We start from the raw sequence: 26,973 nt of genomic DNA on the forward strand, positions 1-26,973 counted from the left end.
GGTTACTCAAGGTTCTGTTTTGGGCCACAGCTCTTCAATATCTTCATAAATGATCTAGATGAGAGGATGGAAGGAGTGCTCATCAAATTTGGGGGACTTTCAATACTTTGGAGAATAAACTCAAGATTCAGACTCTAGCAGGATATACAACAACTAGGGAGAAATTTACAACTTTACCAAGAGCCTTGGTGGTGCAGCAGACTAAAGTGCTGTTAAGTAGCACCAGCTGCCTGCAATTACTGCAAGTTCAAATCTCACCAGGCTCAAGGTTGACTCAGCCTTCCATCCTTTCGAGGTAGGTAAAATGAGGACCCAGATTGTGGGGGCAATAAGCTGACTTTGTATAAAAAAGAACACGGCTGGGGGGGCGGGGAAGCCCTACTAAGCAGGTATATACAAAAGTATGAAGGCTATTGCTTAATGCATTGTAAGCTGCCCTGAGTCTCCGGAGAAGGGCGGCATATAAATCGAACCAATAAATAAATAAATAAATAAATAAATAAATACTCTGAACGGTGGGGAAATTAAAAGCAACATCACACATATACACAATACATATAGTCCTCGATTTACGACCACAATTGAGCCCAACTTTTTTGTTGCTAAGTGAGACATTTGTTAAGTGAGTTTTTCCCCATTCTACAACCTTTCTTGCTACAGTTTTTAAGTGAACCACTGCAGTTAATTTAGTAGCAAAGCTGTTAAATGAATCTGGCTTCCCAATGGACTTGCTTGTCACATGACCCTGGGAGACTGCAACCATCATAAATATGGGTCAGTTGCCAAGCCTCTGAATTTTGATCACGTGACCATGGGGATAATGCAATGGTTGTAAGTGTGAAAAACAGTCATAAGTCACTTTTTTCAGTGCTGTTGTAACTTTGGTCACTAAACAAACTTTGTAAGTCCAGGACTACCTGTACATTACAGTACCTACAGCTGCTAGAAATTATGCAGATACAATCAGTCACAATCACTCAAGGTAAAAAAAAACAAACAGAATGTTTGATTTGAAAGTTTAAATTCTGTTTCTTTTTCTTGCATCAGTATCACAGTATACAGTGCCTTGAAACGCAACTGCACTTTATACCAGTTTAGAAGTTCTAATTCTTTATTATAATACCCCAGTCAAAAGAATAGAAAATCCTTTTAACATTTTCAGAAAAGATTATATGAAATAATGGAATATAAAAATAAGGAAGACAACTATAAATGTGCAAAAATCTTTCTAAAAACCATTGCTTTTGGAACAGATCTGAGGATAGGGTCATTTTAATTCTTGTAAATTGCAGATACCTTTAAATGGAGAGCAGTACTGAACAAGAAGCAGAAATCATTATTTTTCTAGCCTCACCTAATGGCATCACGTTTAGCCTGAAACAGCTGGTCTCTTACAATAATATTTTTCTTCCATCTTATGGACATTTAGGATGTCCTGACCCTCTGCAAACTTTCCACGTTGCAAGGCTTTAAAATAATCGTGGAGCCAACTATGTTTGCACTTTGCAGGTAAAAGTATATCTGTGGGTGAGAAGTATTGCCAGAATAGACAATCGCCAGATGCTAATTGCAGAACACAACAAACAACCCCAATTCTAAAGAGTGCTGTATCCAGTCAAATGCCATTTCCAATTTGCCCATCTTCAGGAGATGGTAATAAATTTTCATTACAGAAGTTGTCCATTCTGTTCACAGTAACCAATCCCTGTTGCATCCCCTTTTCTTTTCAACCAAGCAACATGAAGATTTCCCTAAGCGTTGAATGCCAATGAAGCAGATTTCATCAAATGGCATTGCATAACTAGGTACCCAGCCCTGAGAGAACCTGCCTCCAGGGCAAATGAACCGAGGGAGGCAGGCGACAAGGTACTTCCTCTGAATTCTCCAGCCTTCGTTATTCAAAGCTTTTAAGAGATCGTTGGCAGCGTCGGATTGCGCTTGACTTTAGAAGGCTCGGTGGATGGCAAGAGCTTTTCATTCACAATGAAAAACCGAGCCAAAAAAGCAGCACGGGACTTGGCCGGCGAAGTTACACCTACTGAAGGATCGTCGTCAAACAAGTAGTAGGAAGACTTCGGAATCCCTTCATTCACGTGATCGCCCAAGATGATGTAAAGGATCCGAAGGGGCAGATGAAAAACGTGGGAAGGGCCGGACGGTTATTAAAGCCGAGGCTGGTTTATCCGGCGTTTTTCGCCACTGGATCTTGTGGCCCTCCCGCGCCCACGCTTTGCTTTCTGGCCGGCGGCGGTCGCGTAAACTTTTTAAGCCCCTCTTCCCCGCCTTTCCTTTCCTTTCCTTTTTTTTAAATTTCCCCTTGTTGCGGCTTTGCAAAAGCTGGTTGAGCCTCTCCGGGCACGGATGGCTTTCAGAGAGAGAGGGGATAGGGCTGGTTGACATAGTAACTCCGTCCTTTTTATTTTTTTTATTCCCCCCCCTCTCTCCCTCAGTGGCTATCCGGAGGCTCGGCGCGGCGGAGAAAACCGCCTGCTTGGACTGAGGTGGGGGCTGGAAAGCGACGACCCTGGCGAGGGAGAGATCTGCTGGGGCTCGCTCGCCCTTTGGTCTCCCCCTCCACGCAGAAACGACCATCTCCAGCCCTCTTTTTTAAAAATGGGGACGCTGCGCCACAGGTAGCCGGAGGAACAGAAGGCGAGCGCTTCGAGCCATTTTTTAAATAATAATAATAATAATATTGCTTTTAAACAACGCCGGCCGAGCGCGCGCGCGCGCGCGCGTCTCTCTTCTCTCTCTGGGCGGCGCGCGCGCCCCTATATTTTTATTTATTTAATTTTTTTGCGGGAAAGAGAGGAGGGGGGGTTTCCCCGAGGGTGCCCCTTTTGGGGACCGGGGCTGGGAGCCTCCTGAAGAAGAGGGTTGTTTTTTTTTTCTCGGGACCCCCCAACTTCTCCCCAGAGGAAGCGCCATGAGTCACAACCAGCTCTACGCGCCGCGGGGGAACGGCTCGCCGGTCGGCGGAGCCCCCAGGAACGACAGCCAGGACTATTTGCTGATGGATTCCGAAACGTGTGAGGAGAACTGCCTGGCGCCTTACGCTTACTACCCCATGTGAGTGGGTTTCCCGCTTTAAAAAAAAAACAAAAAAAGAGCCTCGCGGGGGGGGGGGGGCGTCGGCTGAGCTGGATCAGGTGTTGAGGGGACGGTTCGGGTTCAGGCTGTGTTGGCGCCACGTGCTTAACTTGCCTACTAAATTACCCCGTTTTCTACATTTCTACTTTTCCCACGACTCCTCGAAACGGCGTGGATTCACACTGCACACTAAACCCTGCCAACCAAGAACTAAACAAGCCTGTTGCACGAATGCAGCGGCTAGAGACCCAGCTGCCCGTGGGAACGCACTCACAATCACACATGCGTGTTGGCCACCCCAGCCCACGCTGCTAAAGCGTCACGGGGGAAAAAAAGCGAGGTGTGTGTGTGGGGAGAGCGCTGAGTGGGGTGCAATAATATAGGACCTGACTTGCTTTTCCTTCGCTCCTCAAAGTGGCTCTGACAACTGCATAGTGGGCAGAAGTGGCCGGTGAAGCTCATTTCCGAGAGGCACCTGTTGCATTTCCACCTCTCTTTTTTTAATTTAAAAAAAAAAAAAAGGCTTTGTCAGCAGTTGGAGAAATTGTAGAAAACTTCCAGGCGAGGAGGAGCGTTTGCTGCAAAGAAACACGGGGAATGCGAAAGGATGGGTTTATGATTGCTAACTGAACTGAACGTGTGGCAGAAAAATGTGTGGGTGGTAAAAAGGAGTTTGTGTGTGTGTTTGTGAATGTATATGTGTGCTGTCCAAGCCTTTTAAAGAGATTTGAAGGGCCCTGGTGGGATGCAGAATGCTCATTGGCCACCCCTTCCAATTTTCTTCTCTCTCCATCCCATCTCTGCATTTTTCTCTCTGTTATTATTGTTGTCCATTAAAGTCAATGGTGCAGGAAATAGGAGCATATGGGAAAACCCAAGAGAGTACTGAAATAACTCTTGCGATTATGTTTGGACTGATTAGTTTTATTGCCTGTCGAGGCATAAAAGGCTGAGGCATATTATGGATGGTCCTTCGGTGATAATCGCTCAGCAATAGGCCATGCGTAATGAGGCAGAGAAGTGGTCCTACTCTCCATAAAAATGTTTATTTGTGATAAGGATTGGTGGTGAAGGTGGCCTTTGGTGGCTTGTGGGGCAGAAGGGGCCCTTTGCACAGGGATGTGCAAATCTCTAAGGATGTGGAGAGAGTGGGGTCATCGTAGAATAAAAATTGCCAATCTCTTGTATTCATGGTACTAATGTGACATAATGCCTACCTCCCCATGGCAAGGATGAAATTAGAGCTGGACTTGGGGGCAAATAGAAAACCAGCGTGAACTGTTAACAGTTGCTGATGCCATCCGATATGACATTTTTCTCCTTAAGGCCCACTGTGCTTATTCTGAGGTAGGACATATCATCAACTAAATGCCACTGCAAATAAGAACATTAAATCCAGGCTCCAAAAGTATTGTAGCAAAAGACCAAATGATTTTGAAAATAAATAAAGGTGTTGATCAGCTTGCTTCTATTGCTGTAGTGATGGCAAAGCCACCCCACAATGCTGGAAGTTTGTTTTGATTATACTAATGTTAGGGCAGCATGGTTGATGTACCCATTTCTGCCCCTGTTGGCATACCTACGTTTTGGGTGAATCTGTTGTAAGATGCTTTATCTGTGATAGGCAATATTTGTTTGTGTGTCAGTGGAACAACAAGATGTGAAGTAGAAAAGTAAAGAACGTCTGTGCCTTAACTGTAGATCAGGGACATACTAAAGGTGAATGACCTGTTGGACAAAACCCGTGTTTATGTGCCTGCTGACAAAACTGCAGCATGTTGTTGACAGAGAATAAGTGCAACGTAGGGGACAAATACAAGACAAGAGATAGTATTTGTTGTCAGGAAATGACAGCCAGGGAAGCTGCAAGTGTTGATCTACATAGTATAATACCAAATCTCTTAACTTTTGCATCTTAAAAACAGTGCCATGGATATTATATGTGCAGTAATTTACCTCTTAATGGACATAGTTAAAGTAGAAAGGAAAAAGCATATATATATATATATACCCTGTTGGCCCCCAAGTAAGACATCCCCTGATAATAAACTCAATCGGGCTTTTGAGGTTATTTTGGGGTTCAAAAAATTATAAGACAGGGTCTTATTTTCAGGGAAACATCCTATCTATCCACAAGGATAGTTCCAGTGGTGGGATTCAGCCAGTTCGCACCACTTCGGGAGAACCGGTTGTTAACTTTCTGAGCAGTTTGGTGAACTGGTTGTTGGAAGAAATCATTAGGGCAGAGAACCGGTTGTTAAATTATTTGAATCCCACCACTGGATAGTCCCCCCCCATGCCATCACTCTGCTAAACAACTAATTCCCACAACACTGTCAAAGTATTTAGTAAGGCTGTATTACTGTTATTCTTATCTTTACTATTACCTATCTCCTTTTCTACTTATGACTATAACTTTGTTGCTTGTATCTTTATGATTTATATTGTTTTATTTAGTTTCCTAGTATGATTTATGCTGATTGCTTATTTAGTATCCTATGACTATCACTAAGTGTTGTAACTTATGATTTATGATGAATGTATTTTTATGATGACTATGATCATTATTTATCACTTACAGCTTTTATGTTCACTGAGAGCTTATGCACCAAAGACAAATTCCTTGTGTGTCCAATCACATTTGGCCAATAAAAAATGTGTCCAATCACATTTGGCCAATAAAAAATTCTATTCTATTCTATTCTATTCTATTCTATTCTATGCTATGCTATGCTATGCTATGCTATGCTATGCTATGCTATGCTATGCTATGCTATGCTGTTCCTATTCCTATTCCTATTCCTATTCCTATTCATTTAGACACCACTCATCACCATGTCCAACCTGGAAGATTTGGGGCAAGACCTGGAAGTATGGTATAGGATATGGCACAGGAGTGTCTTTCTGCTAACTTAATGCTGAAAAACCATTCTAATTATGCTACTAGAAGCATGCCTCCTTTCTGACTGAAGACATCATGTGACAGAAAATCTGGATCAGCATTGTTTTGATTCAAACTCATTCAAATGCCTTTCCCCACCTTAAAATGTCTTTCATCCAATACATCATCACATTTGCTGATCAGGATACAGAGATCCCTTTTTTTAGGTCAATATTAACAGCACTATTCACCGTCTTCCATTACTCTATATAGAGGTCCTCATTTAGTACCCACAATTAGTACCCACAACTCAGTCGTTAAGCAAAGCAGTTGCTAAGTGAAACCATGACTGTGCTTATCACCTTATTTCAGCTTCCCTTTCCTTTACAGACCTGCAAAGGTTATAAATACAAGGATTGGTTGTAAAGTTATTTTTTCATGACCTTTGTAACTGCAAATGGTGGCTAAACAAGGCAGCCACAAAACAAGGACTACACATACTTGCTACATTTTGATTTCCCAAATTATCCAAGATGAGGAAAAGAAAAATAAGGATGTGGAAGAAAGAGGAAGAGAGGATTCTTCTTGATACACAAGGATTCTCATGGAGCTCAGTTCTGGAAAAAAAATCTATAATGGGGCAAAATGAACTTGAGTGAAGAATGGCTAAAGTATATATTAAATGGATGCAAAGTTTGTTTAATTCTAAGGTGTCAGCATCTGGCCAACCTTGTCTAAACTCAGAAGCTAAACAGGTTTGGTGTTGGTTGGTAGAATAGGAACAGAACAGGAACAGGAATAGAATAGAATAGCTGGAAGGGACCTTGGAGGTCTTCTAGTCCAGCCCATGCTCAAGCAGGAGAACCTATACTATTTCAGATATCTGATTGTCCAGTCTCTTCTTAAAAACCTCCAGTGATGGAGTGCTCACGATTCCTGAAGGCATGCTATTCCACTGGTTAATTGTCCTCACTGTTAGGAAGTTTCTCTTTAATTCCAGGTTGTTTCACTCTTTGATTCGTTTCCAACCATTGTTTCTTATCCTGCCCTCCGGTGCTTTGGAGAATAATTTGACCCCCTCTTCTTTGTAGAGAATAGAAGGACTGCAAGCTACTGCAAATTTTGACATATTCCTTTCCTTTGTGGAAGTAACTATCTTGCCTACCATTATAAAGATGGCAGATAATGTAACAAAGTGATCATCCTTAATCTATATACTACTGTACTAAAATTCTTGTTGTCAGGTTCCGTAACTAGTGCAGCACAGGGCAATAATTTTTTGAACCAAGCTACCTCAAATGGACTTCCTTACAGTATGTGTCTAAAATCCGGGACATGACTCCTAGCAGAATGAAATTTGTGAAACCTGTAGCTGCTTCAGTGCTACTGGCTGCTGCTGCACTGCTGGGCTTCTCTTGTGGTTACATGGTCTTTATTTTCAATGTTCTGTGACAATTTCCCAGCCAGTCTTGAAATCCCTTCCTCCCTCCCACACTCAGCAGCAGCCATTTATCTGCCTGCCGGAAAGGAAAGAGAAGGGAGATTTCTGATGCCCCCTGCCAGATTCCCACAAGGAAATATAATGCTCTTGCTCCCACTGCTTTTTTGTTTGCCCTTGGTCGTTCTGTTTTTCTGTTTAAGGAAATATATCTCAAACTATGATCCAATGGGAACAGGGGTGTCAAACTCAAGGCCCAGGGGCCAGATCTGGCCTGTGGGGTGCTTAGATCTTGCCTGCAGGGCCGCCCTGGAAACAGCGAAGGACCGGCTCACGTTGCCTGTGCCAGTAAAAACAGAGCTTGTGGCTCTCCCAAGTTACATTTTCGCTGGCAGGGAGTTGCAGGAGGTCGTCGCAGCCGAAAATGGAGCTCAGGAGCCCATTTTCACTGGCAGAGCGCTTGGGCCACTACAGGCGCCTCCGACATGAATGACCATGCCTACCATGGCCACGCCCACCCAGCCCCACAAGGTCAAACACAATCCTGATGCGTCCCTCAATGAAATTGAGTTTGACACCCCTGTTTTAGAACATCTTTAAAATTGCTGAAAAACCCAGGTTCAGTCAGAAGTATTATAGCTTATAAATCTATTTATAATAATAGTTCACAATGAAGAACACCCAGTCAAAAGAAGGAAAAAAAGATTAACATAAACATTCAACAAAAATGTAGACTGGGAAAGTAGGAGGAAAATCTGGGAAATATATTTCTGGGAAAGGGTAACAAATGTGCATGGGAGGTAGCACCCTGTTGCTTGACTCCTTCTAATTATGGTCTGTGGGATGAGAAAGATGACATTTGTAGCATTAGTGAATCCATATTTTGTTATATTAATCACATATCTGGTTTACTGCATGTATTCAGTGTAAAAATAGTTATTGTGCATATTTGGAAATTAAACAACTAATACAGCCCAATTATAGTGAATTAACACTGCTTTCTTCAATGCTTCAATCAGAAATATAGGAAAGGAAGACATCCATACAGAAACAGGTTAAGATCTGTTTGCTATTGTTAAGTAAAGGAAATATTGTTTGTAAAACTAGAATCTGGGAATTTTAGGATTAAAAGGGACCAACGGCACCCCCAGCCTAGTGAAAAAATACAGATTAAAGCATTCCTGTCAGACAGGTTTCTCATTACTATTCATTACTTATAAAGTATTCATGATAGCTATTCATTACTTATAAAGGAGAATATTCTCCTTTATATTGAACATTATACTGACAGGGCAAGCCACTAGAACAGTGTTGGCGAACCTTTTTGGCACCGAGTTTCGAAACAGGAATCCGTGTGTGCGCCTGCGTGCCGGAAACTGGAAGAGCAGCCGCCCAGTGCGCATGCACGCCCTGGGAAAATTATCTTTTGGTTTCTGGCACACATGTGTGCGCGAAGACCAGTTGGCCGGTACACTTGCGCGCACCAGAAACTGGAAGATCATCTTCCTGGAGTGGGCATGTGCACCAGGCGGCTGCTCTTCCGGTTTCCGGTGCTCCCGCACATGTGAAAACCAGCTGACCGGCGTGCCGGAACATGGAACAGCAACAGGTGACTGTTCGCGTGTCCGGAGAGATGACTCTGTGTGCCACTTCCGGCACGGATGCCATAGGTTCGCCATCACTGCCTTAGAATATAAATTGACAGCAAACTGTATTCCTTACTACACTGATGATGTTACTTAGTTGGGTAATGAAATGTCTGCAAGAAAACAAGCAAGCTCAGAGTACCAAGGACCCCTTCATTACTTGATTACATCTAGTGTGGAACACCCATCACTACCTAGGTTATTGGTTCTACTATGGGACAACTCTTGTTAAGTTTGTTTTGGGCTGGAATCTGTCTTCTTGTCCTATATTCTAGAATCATAGAGAACAGGTCTGAACCTTCTGAATGACACACTATAATCAGTGGTGGGTTCCTCCTGGTTCAGTCTGGTTCGGCCGAGCCGGTAGCGGTGAAGATATGACGTCATCGAACCGGTTCTCCCCCCCACCCCCCCCACCCACGTTATTCTTATCTTTTATTTGGTCCCACCCCCAATCTATTGCTGCCTCCTGAGTCCCAGCTGATGACTAGAGGGACAAAAACTGTTTAAACTCTTGCCGCGGGGCTTCAAAGGGCCGTCCTACAGCTGATCAATGGTAAAAGCAAACAAATGAGTCGGGTCGTAAGTGCGAGGACCTTCCGGAAATGACTCTGACCAGCTAGCCACACCCACCTAGTCACATGACCTCCAAGCCACACCCACAAAATAAGCCATGCCCACAGAACCAGTAGTAAAAAAATTTAGAACCCACCTCTGACTATAATATATTTAAAGAATATTCCCATACTCCCCTGTCTTCTTGTTCTATACTCTACTCTCAAGGTCAATATATCCAACTCCATCAATATTTGTTTATACTTTTAATCCCCTAATTATCCTCAGTGCCCTTCCCCAAATCCAGTTTATCTGATTCCTTTTTAGATTGTAATGCCCCAGACTGGATATAATTTTTAAGAGGAGTCTGACCAAGAGAGAATAAAAGGCAATAATTATTCCTTGGGAATTGCAAACTATGCAGCCCAAAAATGCATTTGTCTTTTTTTAAATAGCCACATCACATGTTGAACCAAACTAAGATTGCAGTCATATTTCTGTAAGAGTTAAATCTGCAATATACTGATATGTATAAGAGTAAGGGTAAATGTACGCAATGGTAATGATTTTATCTTGGCTGTTCTTAGCACGCTCTCCAATTCAAATGTAAAAATTTAACAAAAATAAAATACAGATGGTTTTAATTATCTTACCATGGTAAAGTGAAACATGGTTTTGGCATTTTCACTTAATAAACTTTTACTCTGTGTCTAGCTTTCACTGTCTGCAGTACAAGGTGTGTGAAATGTTGACACTTAGTTTGGGATGTAGGTCACCATCATCTCAGTACTTTTCATGTAAAAACAAAATCTTGACACAGTATCTCACTTTTCTGTCTGTTTCACTGCTGAACTAGGTCTCTTCTGGGTTCTGAAGTATACCTCAATAAATATATTCTCTTCTAGTGGAACAGTACACTTAGATTTAATCTTTTACCAGTTCTGTTTGGGACTATTTTAAATGGGATTCCTAGCTTGAATAATTTTTAAAGTGGGTAACCCAGAAAAACAATTATTCAAAAAATACGAATTTTAGGAATAAAAATTGATTTTAAAATATTTTAGGATTTAGAGAAATTTAATGAAAGGATATACAACTTTTTTTTAAAGCTGAGAGATGCCTCTGGTTGTGCTTAAGAAGTAGTTTACAAAGTTGGTAGGACTAGTCAAGAAAAGTAACATCAATTCAAAAACTAATATTTAAATGTATTAAATTGATCAAATACATTAATATAATAATCCTTCATATAGTTATTAATTCTTCCCTCCAATCACATAAAAAAACTAAATTTGGTGGCAATTTGGAAGCTCACATGTACACACTTTTGAATTCTATGGACTTTCAATAAAACCAGAATAAACATCATGGCTTCCAATTTATCTTAATTTAATCACAGCATCTTGCATACAATAATCTTCCCTAGAGATCAAGAAATAATTATATTAGAAAGCATGACAAGAATCTAGAATAGTCGGAGATGGCTGTAGGAGACATGTTTTCTATCTCACTAATAGTCTAACTTTGTATTTTAACTTCTTAACGTGAGTCATTTTGTTGTTCACCTCCTCTGATTTATACAAGTTGAACTTGCCACAATATATTAATATAACCTGGCACAGTTTTGGAGTGCTGGTATGAGGAGGCTACAATGAAGATGAAGTTTAAGGTTATAAGAATAGATACTCAGAATAACAGCATTGGAAAAGGCCACTGAATCCAGTCCCCTGTTTATTACTGGATTTCAGATTGAATCATCGCATAGACATAGATATGTCTGGCCTCCATCTGTACACATCTCAGGATAACACAGCCCTTCTCACCCTCCAAAGAAATTATGAACAGTTGTTTAATTCTGTTAAATATTATGCAAATGTCAAAATGTTATATGCAAGACTCTTGCTTGGAGACCATCTGAAGAATAATTACCAATACCTATGGGTTTAAGAACACTGAAGAAATGATAATTTTACTGGTTCAGTTCATTTGAAAGTTCATTAGGTGGACCTTGGAAAAGATGGAAATAAATTAGAGAGGTTGGAATCAGATAGGAGACAAGATGAATGTCACTATGGTTGACTACCAACTTTCTCAATTTGGGCTCATTCTTGATGCATTGATTGCATTGCATTGCATTGGAACCCAACCGTATGTCATGTTAGCTGGAAGTGATGAGAATTATAACAGCTATCATAGTACACCGGGAGAGGGAATGGAAAAAGGGTTTTTTGAAATTGCTTTCTGCTTTTAGAATATTCTATGTAGAAAGTTTAGTTGGTGATTGGAAAGCTCTGCAAGCCCTAGGAAACATTTTCTATTTTTGCAAGTGTTTATACTAGATGACCTACTAGATGACTAGATAACCTACAAGATCCCTTCCAATTCTGTTATTCTGTTATTTCTGTTATACTGTTCATATCTCTTATTTCAAGTGCTCTTCAAAAAAGTTCTTGGTGGATTTAATTTATACTTTATTTTTTGTGTGTGTGAATAAATAGATGATAGATGAATAGATAGATGATAGATAGATGAAAATTAATAAAGTGTCCTCTGAGTTAAATTTGAGTCTTACAGATTTGTTTGTTTGTTTCACAATAATATGGATGTTGTTTGCCATTGACTCTTCTATTTTTTTTCAATTTCCCAGCATAATTTGTAATCTTGGGATCCTTCATGCCAGAACTAACCAGGTCCAACTCTTCTCTGCATTTGGGGTCAGCCAGATGTAGCAGGATACTATCACACTTCATGTCAAACTTTGCTCATATTTCCTCAAAAGCTCATTCGATATGCTTGCATAGAAAAACTAGTGGAAGAATTGTAGTGCAGTTATTGGCAGGCACTGTAGCTACTTAGTATTTAGTGCATCATACTAAGTTACTTAAACATGGTTTGATGCATAATCTGCTGTTGGTGGGGTTCACACGATGTAATAATAAGTCCAAACAAAAACATGTTTTTTATATGTTGTGTCAAATTAACCTTTTTTGACTTTTCTATCTTTTCTCTGGTAACAATAATAAAAACAATTGTGAAAGTCAATCAGTGTGAAAAAGGCAGTAATACGAATATGTAAAAATCACTGCTGCTCCACTGCTAATCATCATCATTATCAATAATAGCACATATTTTCTTTGACGGACAAGACATTTTTAGATGTGAATTCAGGTTCCTTGGTCCAAAGACAACATTCTAATCCTAAATCACACAGATAAAGCATCCTGGACTATAAAAATAAGGAAATATGATAGCATGTCTTTTTGGTTATGTACTTCAGATCCACTGATTTCTGTCTGAGCATGATGAAAGAATGCAGAGAAAATATTTAGTTTGGTTAATGTAACACACCCTGCCTTACACCCTACATGTTTTAGAAGACCTTCTAGAAGCTTCAAGAATACAACCTTCAAGAAGGTCCAAGAATACAATGACATGGACAGTTATGGAGATACCTACAGAGTTGGAGTGCTCTTGCTTTATTCTCTGTTGTAGCATCTGCCTTCTAGAATGAGTTTCCCTCAGATCCCATCCTTCTGGTGTCAGAATGGGATAACTTGCCGCAGCCAATTCACCATGCCCAGCTAACCATGGCCAACTTACTATGGCCAACTTGCTGCAGCCAACTCACCACAGGCCAACTCACCATAGGACAATTCAACAAATCGATTTAATTATTTAAAATAAAATTTAAAATTTATTTTAATTTTTGTCATTCACATTTTTCTTTGTCCCTCCTTTCTGCATTTTCTTTGCATCCTTTCTTTAATGATTCTAGTGGATTATTTCTTCAATATTAGTATAACTCTTGTCCCACAGTGAGTTGGCCATGGCAAATTGGCTGACCTAGTGGTTGGACACGGCTCTTTGTCCACATATTTGTTTAGGATATATATAATCTCCTCCAAGGAGTAAGTATATTTTGTTGCTGCCTTTTTTCTTTTTCTTTTGCCATTTTTATTCCTTGTTTTTTATTATTTTATTTACACTGGGCAGTGTACCAAATTTAATAAATAAACAAACAAACAAATAAAATAAGCATATGGATACTGTAATCAAACCATAGTAAAAGCAGAATATAAATGTATTGAATAAAAATAAATAATAGATGAAAGTGCAAATCATATATTAAAGCACATTGGATCACCATTGAGTCATTGCCTACCTGTTTGGTTGATTTCAGTGATAAAGATTGTAAAGTTGTAAAGATTTCTAGTTCAGGAATCTAATTCAGGAAGTCCAAAGTAAAATCTGGGATATTTTTAACAAAGAAGTAAGCAAGGCATTAGGACCCTACAAAGTTCTGTACTGGAAATTTAGAAGATAATCTTAAGGACAGAAACAGGATAGCAAAAGTGTGTGAAAAGAGTGGGGAAGGTTGAAATGGAGGAGGAGATACAATTAGTGCAGGTGAAATTCTGAAATGGAGAAAGTCAAAAAAAGTGAGACAAAGTGGGATGGAAAGAAAATAGATATGCTAGAAGTGGAAAATAAATCTTACATAGAATCGAAGCAATGTACTCAATAAATAAACCTAAGGAGGAGGAGGAAGAGGAGGAGGAGGAGGAGGAATGATTGTAACATTAAGCCAGCTGGTTTGAACATAATATTCCAGTACTCTGTAGACCTGGCAAGTAAGAATGTGAGAAAACAGAATGGAATACTTTTCTCCCTCAATAGATTGCCTGGTTGGTAGCTAGATTGATTATCAATCTTAATGAGCAACTGGTTACTGGTTGTTTACCTTGTTTACCATGAGATGCTTCTTTAATAGCTTAAAATCATGGTACAGCTTTAGTAAGGAGTGGCTTTAATATCTTTTTTAAAAAAAATATTTGTACCCACTGGGGAAATAGATAGTTAAGTTATTACTGTATATTAAATGATTGAGTTTAAATACCATGAATGAATTGTTCTACTAGTTATATTACTTACTGAGATGGTGATGTTAAATTTAATAACAGACCTACATACTCCTTTTCTGTACATTTAAGGGAATTAATGCCTTGAAATGAAATAATTACCATAATTTTTCAGGTAACCATTATCTATTATGTTAATTTGTTTGTGTGTTATTTACAAAGAAAAATATACACGTTTTTTTTTTGTATCTTTACCGATGATCATTATAGTAATGGTAATAAATATTTCTCATACTTACACATTACATTTCAACTGTATAAATCACCCATAAATTCTCCCCAGCATTTATGAACCTGTTATGAAGGTTTCTCATTCTTGTAATCTCATTGGTATGAGCTATATTATTATTCCCATTGTACAGCTGGGGACTGAGGCTTAAAGCCAATACCTTCTTCAAATTACCCAGAAATTCATGCAGCTGGAATCTCATTCATCCTATACACCATATGTAGTTTTGTATAGTATATGCCTAGCTATTAAACCTCTTTTCTCTTCTCCAATATCTTATGGAGGTATGAGAAGTATGTAATCTGTAGTCTGGGAAATCATGTTTTCCATACAGAAGATTAGAGATCCACTTTGCAATCTCTCTAGATGAAGTCAGCTGTCTTAATTCTCAGTGATTCTTCTTCTATTCTGGAAGACAGATCTTCGGGTAGCTTCCTGAATTGATCCCTCTCCCCCCAAATCTCACAACATTTCTTTTAGCAAGCTTTATTAGGATGAAAAACAATATTGCTATAATCTCTGCAGCAAGAGTACTTAATTTTCAACTTGGATCTCATATCTATTTTTGCACCCTTTTCTCACAGACTTATGGTGTTCAGCACCAAAGTATTTTTCATTCACTAATAATGGGGAAGTCTGCAATAGATTTTTGCATAGTACTGCCTAAGAAGCTCCTCCTGCAGTGGGCAATTTGGATCTAGACACACAGAGAGTTGTTTCATTAGAGTAGCTTCATATGGTATCTCCATAATTGATTTTTATTTATTTATTTTTGTCAGAGTGTGCACAGTGTGACTGCTAGTTTGAGATAACCCAGGAGCAAAATACAGTACACAGGTTTTTCAAACAGTGGTTTATCTACAGGTTATATACTGCCTTTATTATTTTTATATAAATAACTCAAGGCAGCGAACAGACATAATATTCCTTCCTACTCCACAACAACAGTCGTGTGAGATGAGTTGGTCTGAGAGAGAGTGACTGGCTTTCATGCCTAACATGGGATTGGAACTCATTGCCTCCTGGTTTTTAGCCTGATGTCTTAACCATTAGATCAAACTGGTTCTGCAACTTCAATTTGTGGCACTATTAGAGCAGAATTTTGGGACAGAAATCCAGGGTGGCACCTGTGGTCCACAGCATGCCAGTAACCAAGCAACCAGCAAAGACAGTTTCATTGCCATAAAAAGTTCTCTTACATTATTATATTTACAATTTAAAATGACCTTGCTGTACTTTTGAATCCAATAGATACATCCAGAGAAAAACGCTGTAGCAGTCTTTCCAGTTCTCCAAGATTCTTAACTACCATGAATTATCGTGTTCTGTCATTAGTAATACTATTATAGTTACACAGGGCTAATAGAAGATGGATATCATTTAGCAATAAGAATTGAAGGCATTTGAATATATTAAGTTATTCATTTTACTCTTTTGTAAAGAGTCATTTCATTCCTCAACATGGGGATTAAGCTGAAATCTCCATATATCATCCCAAGAGAAGGAACATAACCATACCCTAAAACAAATCTCAATTATAAATTCTAGCATAAGAAAATCAGTAGTAAGTGAAATGTGCTGCTATACTTGACTTTTGCAATTAACATGGCTAATTTGTACTTCTCTAAATAATACACTTTTAACTCTGAAACCCTAATGGATAAATGATTTCCAACAGAATTTGAGAAATGTTTCTATAGCGAAGTGTAACCATATTTTTGCACTGCTAATTTTTATTTCTTCATAATGTTTAAATAATGAATCAACTTCGAACAGAAAAAGCTATTTGTTTATTTAGAAAATATGTTCAATAATCTTTTCCGATGATATAGAGTGAATGGCTCATATCAGACCAGTCACTGGTTTGTTTTTTATTATTTGATACTTTAGTCTCAGGCTATAATAATGCACAATTCCAATTCATTTCAAAGTGGCTTGGACAACAGATTAAGATCTGCAAAGTTGTATCTGTTTTATTTTCATGAAGCAATCAATCAAAATCAAAACCAGTAATTTCCTCCCTCTAAAGACGCAACTTAGCAAAGAATTTTGGAAGCATAGGTGATGTTTTACTAAACTCGTTCTTCTGCCTTACTTTCCAGAATCACAAATTTCCATGCTTCTTCACCAATCCAAAGATATTTAATATATTGATCAATTTCATTATAAGCTTGCATTATTTACCTAGAAAATAATGTCTTTCTTATTTTCCATCACGCAATAATCTAGGGTTTTTCAGGCAATATACATTCGAACAGTGTCTAAATGGTTTACAATAAGAATTATGCAAAGCAGGTATTCCATATTAATTACAAAAATAAAAATCTTACGTCAGACAACATCTCCATCCCAGTTTGGCATCCTCCACATATGTATCTGGACTGAAGTTTTCAGAATTCTTACACTTTTATTATTCTACCAGAAAATACTGAAAGATACAGTATTTATATAGCTACAAGTTGGGAGAAGATTGGTTCCTTCCATCCATTCATCCATCCATCCATCCACCTGTCAGTCCTTCCATCTATCCATCCATTGTTTATACTTCATAAATCATGGTGCGCAAATCACAAGATCAAGATCATGCAGTAAACCAGTGTTTCCCAAACTTGACCCTTTGAAGATGTATGGACTTCAACTCCCAGAATTCCTCAACCAGGCATACTGGCTGAGGAATTCTGGGAGTTGAAGTCCATGCATCTTAAAATAGTCAAGTTTGGGAAACACTGCAGTAAACCAAGCAAGCCTCAGAGTAACTTACTATGATGTCTGGATCAGGCCATTGTCATTATTTCTTGTGATATATCTATTGTGATATTCTTCACACTTGTTTTGTAATTGTTTAAGTTGGCCCAGACCAAAAATCTGCCCCTAAGAGACAAGATAGGAGTCTTCCTCTTCTATTTAGTTCAGCATGAGGCATTTAGAATTATACCATGGTTACCATGGTTTTAATCATTATGCAGATCAGAAAATTTTGGCAGGTGAAATTTCTCAAGATTAGAAGCTGTGCCAGGTGAAATTTGACACAACTATTAAAGGCATTAATATGAGTTTTCTTGTTATGTTACAACTATTTTTTTCCTTTTATCATACAAATGGTCTTTATAAACTACCCATAATCAATTTACATGTTCTCTTTCTGAAATGGACTACATTCTGTTTTCACTATAAACCTCCACTAAAAAGACAGACAACTGTTAGTAATTTTTTAAAAGTATTGGGTCTGTTATTGTGTTATTCTGGAGTGGACTGTTAAATAAAGTTTTAGATATTTTTCCTAGTATGTGGTTCTTGGGTCTGGTGTAGCAGTTTCAATAAAGTGTTTTTTAATCATTCTTTTCTTTTGGAAACCATGGTGAATGACTTTGGGTAAAATGTATTTTTGTAGCATAATCCATATCTGGAGCCTTTGATTGAACAGTTTCCTAGAGACCATTTCAGGAAACATTTAAAACATTGTGGAAACTAATAGGGTTAGTTCTGTGAAAAAAAAATGCAAAACAAATTGACAGTGTCTAGAGAAAAATTACAACGGTACAATAGCAACAACAAAAAGAGAATTGAGTGTTTTTACTAATTGCAGGGCATGCTAATTTACAATGATCTGAGCAAATGTAAAACCTGAATGAAAAGACTCTTGGAATTGCTTTGGGTGCAAATATGTTAGAAAATTCCTGGCAAATAGATGGGGAAGAAATGGAGGTAGTGACAGACTTTATTTTCCTGGGCTCCAAGATCACTGCAGATGGGGACTGCAGCCAAGAAATTAAAAGACGCTTACTCCTGGGGAGGAAAGCTATGGCAAATCTAGACAGCATACTAAAAAGCAGAGACATCACCCTGGCAACAAAAGTGTGTACAGTCAAGGCTATGGTTTTCCCAGTTGCAATGTATGGCTGTGAAAGTTGGACCATAAGAAAGGCTGAGCGCCAAAGAATTGAGGCCTTTGAACTATGGTGCTGGAGAAGACTCCTACGAGTCCCTTGGACTGCAAGGCGATCAAACCGGTCCGTCCTAGGGGAGATCAACCCTGACTGCTCTTTAGAAGGCCAGATCCTGAAGATGAAACTCAAATACTTTGGCCACCTAATGAGAAGAAAGGATTCACTGGAGAAGAACCTAATGCAGGGAAAGATTGAAGGCAAAAGAAGAACGGGATGACAGAGAATAAGGTGGCTGGATGAGTCATTGAAGCAGTCGGCGTGAGCTTAAATGGACTCCAGAGAATGGTAGAGGACAGAAAGGCCTGGAGGAACGTTGTCCATGGGGTTGCAATGGGTCGGAGATGACTTTGCAACTAACAACAACACCACAACAATGGTAGAAAATATGTACAGTCACTTTATAGTACTTCCATATTAACATTATAGACTTCTGAGAAGATAACTACTATCCTCTAATTCTTAGAAAAGATGTTATTAGTATGTCTTTGTATGTATTTCTCAATTGTATCACTATATTGCAAATCTAATATACAATGAGAGCACATTTACAGAGTAGAAATGTAAAAACAAATTTATAATCTTTTATTGTGAAACGAATATTTATCCCATTAAATTAGTTTCTATGCTACTTGTAGAAACTTCTGCTTGGGTAGTTTGGAAAATTAGGCTCATATTTTATTATAATATGTGTATTAGAACCATATTACTTAACCTAATAATGTTCATTTTTGTCTCTACATTTGTAAACTTCTGGGTTTTTAAAAAATGCATTAACTACATTTGTCTGGCGACAGGAAAACAAGAAATAGTAGTTAATGAACTTTGTTTGTTTCCCATCATGGACAAAATTAAATCTAATAGTATTGTAGAAGAAGCCATTTGGTACACTGAGTTGGATCCCTGTTCAGTGCATGGATTCAAAATAAAGTTTGTCCAATATTTGCCTATTCAAACATTACTTTGACCCCAAGTCGGTGCCCTGAATTCTCAGACACTATGATTATTGATTAAATCAATAATGTATACATCAGTAATCAATAATCATTAAAATCACACAGGCTCGGAATTCTAAAATTCACTAAAACAAAGCAGTAACATGTTGGGGAAGGTGGTGAATTATTTTAGAAATCTTTCTCTTAATTTCTTTTATAAATTAATTAACTTATATGGGGAAAAAATCATATTGTTGTGGGTGATCTGATTTTTTAATGCAAACAACATGGAACAAATATATATAAAAAAATGATACACTATATTGGGTAAATTTGGAAAAATACACAAATGTTGGAAAGTGTCAGTACCTACAAAAATCAGAATAATGCCGGCAATGTTTTTCCCTGTGATATTTTATGGAAATGAAAGTTGAGATTTTAAGGAGAAAGATAGAAAAAGTATTGAACATTTTGGAAATTCGGTGTTGAAGAAGACTCCTCTTAAGCATATCAAAGGTAGCCAAGAAAGCATATAATTGGACCATGGAACAAATCAACGCAGAGCTGAGGCAGAAATGATGTGGCTCAAATATCGTACTTTGCACATTATGCAGAAATTCAATTCCACTAAGAAGTCCATAATTTCAGGAAGGCGGAAGGAAAGAAAAGGGAATAACTAGTAGAAAGGTGGGCAGAGTCAATTAAGTGGCACTAGGTGCACAATTGGAAGAGTATTGGCCTCACCACCGCCTTGAAAGAGGCAGTGGTGAGGCCTCTCCTCAAGAAGCCTTCCCTGGACCTGGCAATGTTGGTAAACTATCGTCCGGTCTCCAATCTTCGCTTTGTGGCGAAGGTTGTTGAGAACGTGGTTGCACAACAGTTCCCCCAGCACCTGGATGAAACAACGAATCTGGATCCGTTCCGGTCAGGCTTCAGGCCCAGGTACAACACAGAAACGGCATTGGTCGCGTTGGTAGATGATCTCTGGAGGGCTCAGGACAGGGGGTGCTCCTCTGTCCTGGTCCTGTTAGATCTCTCAGCGGCTTTTGATACCATGGAAGAGTTAGGGGTGGGAGGCACTGTGTTGCAGTGGTTCTCCTCCTTTCTCTCTGACCGGTCGCAGTCTGTGTTGGCAGGGGGGCAGAGGTCGACCCCGAGGCCCCTCATGCGGGGTGCCGCAAAGGTTGGTCCTCTCACCCCTCCTGTTCAACATTTATGTGAAGCCGCTGGGCGAGATCATCCGTGGTTTCGGGGTGAAGTACCACCAGTACGCTGATGACACCCAGCTGTACATCTCCACCCCAGACCACCCCAACAATGCCCTTGAAGTGATGTCCCGGTGCCTGGAGGCCGTGCGGATCTGGATGGGGAGGAATAGGCTCAGGCTCAACCCATCCAAGACCGAGTGGCTGTGGTTTCCGACATCCCGATATAGTCAGTTGGTGCCATCACTGACTATTGGGGGTGAATCATTGGCCCTCACGGAGAGGGTGCGCAACTTGGGCGTCCTGCTGGATTCACGGCTGTCTTTAGAAGAGCACTTGATGGCCATGACCGGGAGGATTTTTCATCAGGTTCGCCTGATCCGCCAGTTGCGTCCCTTTCTGGATCGGGACTCCTTACGCACGGTCACTCATGCCCTCATCACTTCCCGCCTGGACTATTGTAACGCTCTCTACATGGGGCTCCCCTTGAGGAGCACCCGGAGGCTCCAACTGGCGCAGAGTGCGGCCACGTGGGTGGTAATGGGAGCGACATGGCGTTCCCATGTAACACCCCTCCTGCGCGAGCTGCACTGGCTCCCGGTGGTCTTCCGGGTGCGCTTCAAGGTTTTGGTCACCACCTTTAAAGCGCTCCATGGCTTAGGACCTGGATACTTGCGGGACCGCCTACTACCACCAATAGCCTCCCACCGGCCGGTACGCTCTCATAGAGAGGGGCTCCTCCGGGTGCCGTCGGCCAAACAATGTCGACTGGCGGCCCCCGGGGGAGAGCCTTCTCTGTAGAGGCACCTACTATCTGGAACGAGCTCCCCCCAGAGATACGGAGGATCCCGGATCTGCGCACCTTCCGCCGCACTCTTAAGACCTTTTTATTCCACCAGGCGGGCCTGGCCTAACTTTCTCCCTCTTTTTAAATAATTTTTAATATTTTTTAATATTTTTGATATTCAAAGTTTAAATTTGTTTTAAATTGATTGGGGTTTTTTAATCTGTCTGGGCCAAACTATTTAATTTGATTTTATTTCTGATTTTTAAATTTTGTATGTATGTATTTTATTGTTGGCTTTTCACCGCCCTGAGTCCTTCAGGAGTAGGGTGGTATATAAATCAAATAAAAGTAAAAGTAAAAGTAAAGTAAAGTGTAAATTTGGGACAGATCCTCTGGGAGAAAATCTACCTGTGTTCTGACTAAGAGTCAACACTGATGATGGCACATAATCAATGAATCCGAGTTCATGGTGACTTAGGATCTTTTGGGCATTACTAGTGTCCTTTGTGTCAAGTAAATCTTATCTTTGTGACGGTGGTGTCACAAGTGAAAACATTTGAACAAGGTCATTGGAGAAATCATCTCTTTATTTCCCAGAGGAAAAGATTTTATTTAAGTTTGTTGCATGAAGAGAAGTATATTTCTGAAATTATAAATAGCAGTTCTCCCATTTCATCCGATGTTGGCCATATTTCAAGTCATGTTTCCAGCTCTGGATATTTTTTAATAATAATTCAGGCAATCTGGAGGAGTTTCAGACAAGAACAAGGAAGATGATTGGAGGATTAGAGGGTTAGAGGAAATTAAGTTCTGTGAAGAAAAGTAACAGGAACAGAGAATGTTTAGTTCTGAGACATGAAAACTGGATGACGGATTTGATAATCTGAAAGAATTGTTCCAGCAGGCATGTCGTAGATTAATGGATTTATGCTACAGAAGGCAGAGCCTCTGTCTCAGTATTAGGAAAAAATTCCTAGTGGTATTCAATAGTATAGTTGTTTAGCCAAACAGTTTAAGGCTAGACATCCATGTATTTGGGGTGCTTAATATGGTTTACTGCACTGAGCAAAGGATATACTCAATGGTCCAAAGCTTTAATTTTAACTCCAGATCTAATCAGAACAGAGTTAAAAAGTCCAGCAGGGAATCATACATTGATAGAACCAAATGGGCAATATATAACTGCATCATGCTTACTTAAATTACAAGTTTTTAAATAGGAATTTGCTGATGGGGTCAGTGGGCCTTTTGTCTTCCTCCTCCAGCCGAAAATCTCCTGCAGGAAGGCAGACTAACTAGTTTACATGATGCCGGCAATACTATAACAGTTCGGGAGCCAGACAGCTTCTCAACACTGGGTAGTCACCATGTTTAAAGTCCCTTGGATGGTAAACTTGGCAGCAGGGGAAACAAAATTTGACAGTTGTCCTGGGTCAATCATGGCAGAATGGCTGCTTAGCTCCCAGATGCTCATAGAGCTGCCAGAGTACGAGAGGAAGAGAGAGAACTGCAAAGTGATATGTGTGCATGAAGAAAAAGTATAAAATTATCCCACATTTATTAAACAAACCTACACACCTGCCCAAATCTTTACTGTGGTGTGGTTCACCTATAGTATTAAACTCTGATTTGTTTACTATTGACTTTATCTGATTAAGGATACCCTCTCATTATGGCTTTCTGCAAGCGCTTACCCTTTTAGATTATCGGTCATATATGAGAATTTTGAAAATAAGCTCTAATCACTCCCACAAAATGGTTGCCATTGTGTTTTGTTTTCATTTTTTCCAGCATTAAAAGTTAAAGGTTCCTCTCGCACATATGTGCTAGTCATTCCGACTCCAGGAAGATCCAGCATTAAAACTATATAAATAAATAAAATGTTACGCTTGGGAGCTTGTAAGTGTCAAGGAAAATGTTAAGGCTGAAATATCACCTTGGGTATTTTGATTAATCTCCCTCATCCGCCAATTGTAGTATGTGTGTCTGTATGTGTATGCATATATAACATACATTGCATGCTTAAGAGAAACAGCTTAGTGTAATGGTTAAGGCACCAGGTAAAAACCAGGAAAGTTCTAGTCTTGCCTTAGGCACAAATCTAATTGGATGACTTTGGGCCAATCCCTCTCTGTCAACTTTAGGAATGAAATTCAAGCAAAAACACTTCTGAAAATACTGCCAAGAAAACTGCAGGGACCAGTCATAGAGTTGCCAGAGTCAACGCTAATGCCTAAAGTAGTCTGATGCCAATAAAATAAAGGAGCAATTTCTTGTATACTTAATAAATACAGATATTTAATATTAAACTACAGCTATTACAGTATACATATGGTTTTTAAAAGATAGGAAGTGGTATTGGAGTCCTATTCCCCAAGCCAACTTTTGTACATTTTTCCCATTTTGACTCATGCAAAATGCAAAGCTATTCACCTGTTTTAACTCTACATTTGTGTCTGTTTGTCCTGATAAATCTTTTACCCCTTGCATATTTTTTACAAGTGTTTGAGCAGTTGTAAAATAGTCCAGAGTTGCAGTGCAGTCCATTTAATCCCACATCCTTTCATGTCTGATACAATCCAACTTTCTTTCTGGAGAGAAAATTTCCTTCTATGGCTATTACTTACTTCACTGGGTGTTAGCCAGTTTTCTCTGGTAACTCTGCTAGATCTTCTCTTGTTTGCCACACACACACAACATATTTTCTGCTGCTTTAAATGTATGCATCATTCTAATACGTATCTGTGATTCCATAAAATCAAAATAGATACAAATTTATATCAGGAAGAAGGGGAAAACAGAATTCTTGTGGTTTTTGTGCCTGTGCTTTACTAAGAAGCATGGGGGAATGCATGAAATGGAATCGAATGGCCCACAGCCAAGCATTTGACCAGTTACTTCAAAAGCTTTAGATTTGCTTGCTCTCAAGCTTTTTAAGTTACTGCCCGTTTTATCTTGTTCTTGTTTTCATCCTTCCAAGAGTCTTTATCTTTCCAAGAGTTTTCACCTTTCCTGCAGCAAACTATACATAACATTCAAAAGGATGAATGATAATAATTTTAAACAAAGGGAAGCAAAATTTATAACCAGGTAAAACAGGTTTGAAATGCAGTACATGGGAGATCTGGCACTAGGAAATAGTGAGGAATTCTGTCATCCCATAGTGTGTTATTAGCTTTCAACAGGATTAGGAGTCTGCCAAGAGCAAACCTTTAAGTCATCTTCTGCTAGTTAGAGTTTATGGAATGTATTAAAGAGAATCTGGAGGCACTTAGAAACAATTAGACGCTTGCTGTTTCTCCAAAACTCCCTATAATGACAGAGAAAACTTCCTTCCTTCCTTAGCCTTTGCCTAAGTATCTTTGCCAAGTCCTAAATGCAGAGTTTGTAATCCTGCCCTTTTCCTATGAGCTCGCTGGCAGGCTATTGAGCTGAATGTTCTGCTTATAAGATGTTTTCCTCTTTCCCTTTACCTGGTAACCACAAACCATTGTTTGACATTGCAGGCAAAATGGCAGCATTATGGTTTGTTAATAAGAGAAGAAATGCAAAAAGTCTGAACTTGCACATTTTCTTTTTCATTTGAACTATGAAAAGAAGGACTAGGGGAGACATGATAGCAGTGTTCCAATATCTCAGGGGTTGCCACAAAGAAGAGGGAGTCAAGCTATTCTCCAAAGCACCTGAGGGTAGGACAAGAAGCAAAGGTTGGAAACTAATCAAAGAGAGAAGCAACTTCCTGACAGGAAGGAGAAATTTCCTGACAGTTAGAATAATTAATCAGTGGAAAAACTTGCCTCCAGAAATTGTGAATGCTCCAACACTGGAAGTTTTTAAGAAGAGATTAGATAACCATTTGTCTGAAATGGTATATTGTTTCCTGTCTAAGCAAGGGGTTGGACTAGAAGACCTCCAAGGTACCTTCCAACTCCTATTCTGTTCTGTTCTGTTCTGTTCTGTTCTGTTCTGTTCTACCCTACCCTACCCTACCCTACCCTACCTACTGTACCCTACATAGCATGATCATTTCTAAACTTGGTTTGATATTGCATCAATCTCAGAGGAAATCAATAATATTAGCTTTTCAGCAGAAATCAGTGAATTATTGTACTATTCAACTAATATCTGAGATACACCAGAAAAATGTTTTCCCTCTTCCTCCCTCCCCAATCAGTTTATATATACATATTTAATAACTTTTGTTATAATGGTAAAGAATAATACAGACTAAAGAAAGAAAAGAGAACAGAAAAAAATAATAAAACATGCAAAGGAAAAAAGAAGGAACGAACAAAAAGAAGAAAGAGCAAAAATATAATACAGATGTGTGTGTGGGGTTTGACTTCCAAACTTCATCACAAGTGTAAACAAATTTAGTGACTCTTCACCCCGTCTAAGGTTACAAACATTTATCTCTTTATCCCATCTCTTATCTAAACAAATCCAAAAAATATCTATTTTTCAGTTCTGGTGTCAGCAGAAACCGATAAAAGGTTGCCAGCCAGAAGTAACAACATATCTTGTAATATATCTTGCATATAATGTATCTCTTGGGCTTTTCCACATCAAAGAAATGAAAGCATTACAGTAATTTGCAGTGATCTAATGCAAGTAATTACCCAACCTTCCTCTGTGTTTGCGATCAGCTAAATTTTTTACTAAAAGTACTAGATAATTGCTGAAATGTTACTGATGATGGGATATATAAATAAGGATATTAAGGAAGCTCACACTGCCTTTCACATTGTCTTTGGTGCCATACTGTATCTGTCAACATTTCTTTTTGGGCTTATTAATGTTTGAAAGAAAAGTTAGTAAAATCAAGGCTTTTAGCGGAGATTTTATCCCCATTCAGTTCTGCTATAGCTACATTGTGTAAATAATTTCATGCCTTTAATAATGTTTTCTCAGCTTTAAGTAAAAAAACATAAATGCCCATTTGTTTCAATGGATGACAACCACTAGGGAGCTTGTTAAGAGATACTTTTAACACATACACTATATGGCTGCTAATGGTCCAAATACAGAACCATTTCTGCTTCTTCGGCTGCTTTTGACTTCCTTTTCCATGAAGGAAACTTTATAATCACATACTTGTGGAATACAAGTTGAAACAGAGAGTCAAGATCACGTGAAGTGTTAATACCACTTTATAATGCCTTGGTAAGGCCACACTTGGAATATTGCATTCAGTTTTGGTCGCCACAATGTAAAAAAGATGTTGAGACTCCAAAAAGAGTGCAGAGAAGAGCAACATAGATGATTAGGGGACTGGAGGCTAAAACATGAAGAACAGTTGCAGGAACTGGGTATGTCTAGTTTAATGAAAAGAAGGACTAGGGGAGAC

General features: G+C 39.2%; 1 protein-coding gene across 1 annotated transcript in view; it reads left to right on the forward strand.

Moving 5' to 3' along the window:
* The first annotated feature begins 2,926 nt into the window (after window positions 1–2,926).
* The window catches only part of TRPC6 (transient receptor potential cation channel subfamily C member 6), a 72,209-nt gene continuing 48,162 nt past the window's right edge, over window positions 2,927–26,973 (forward strand). The window contains exon 1 of the mRNA XM_070943986.1: window positions 2,927–3,069. Coding sequence (XP_070800087.1) covers window positions 2,927–3,069 — 143 coding nt within the window. The remainder of the gene's footprint in view (window positions 3,070–26,973) is intronic.

This window comes from Pituophis catenifer, unplaced genomic scaffold (assembly GCF_029215685.1).
Source record: "Pituophis catenifer annectens isolate HBS135680 unplaced genomic scaffold, rPitCat1.0.hap2 SCAF_4, whole genome shotgun sequence".
Lineage (NCBI taxonomy): Eukaryota > Metazoa > Chordata > Lepidosauria > Squamata > Colubridae > Pituophis > Pituophis catenifer.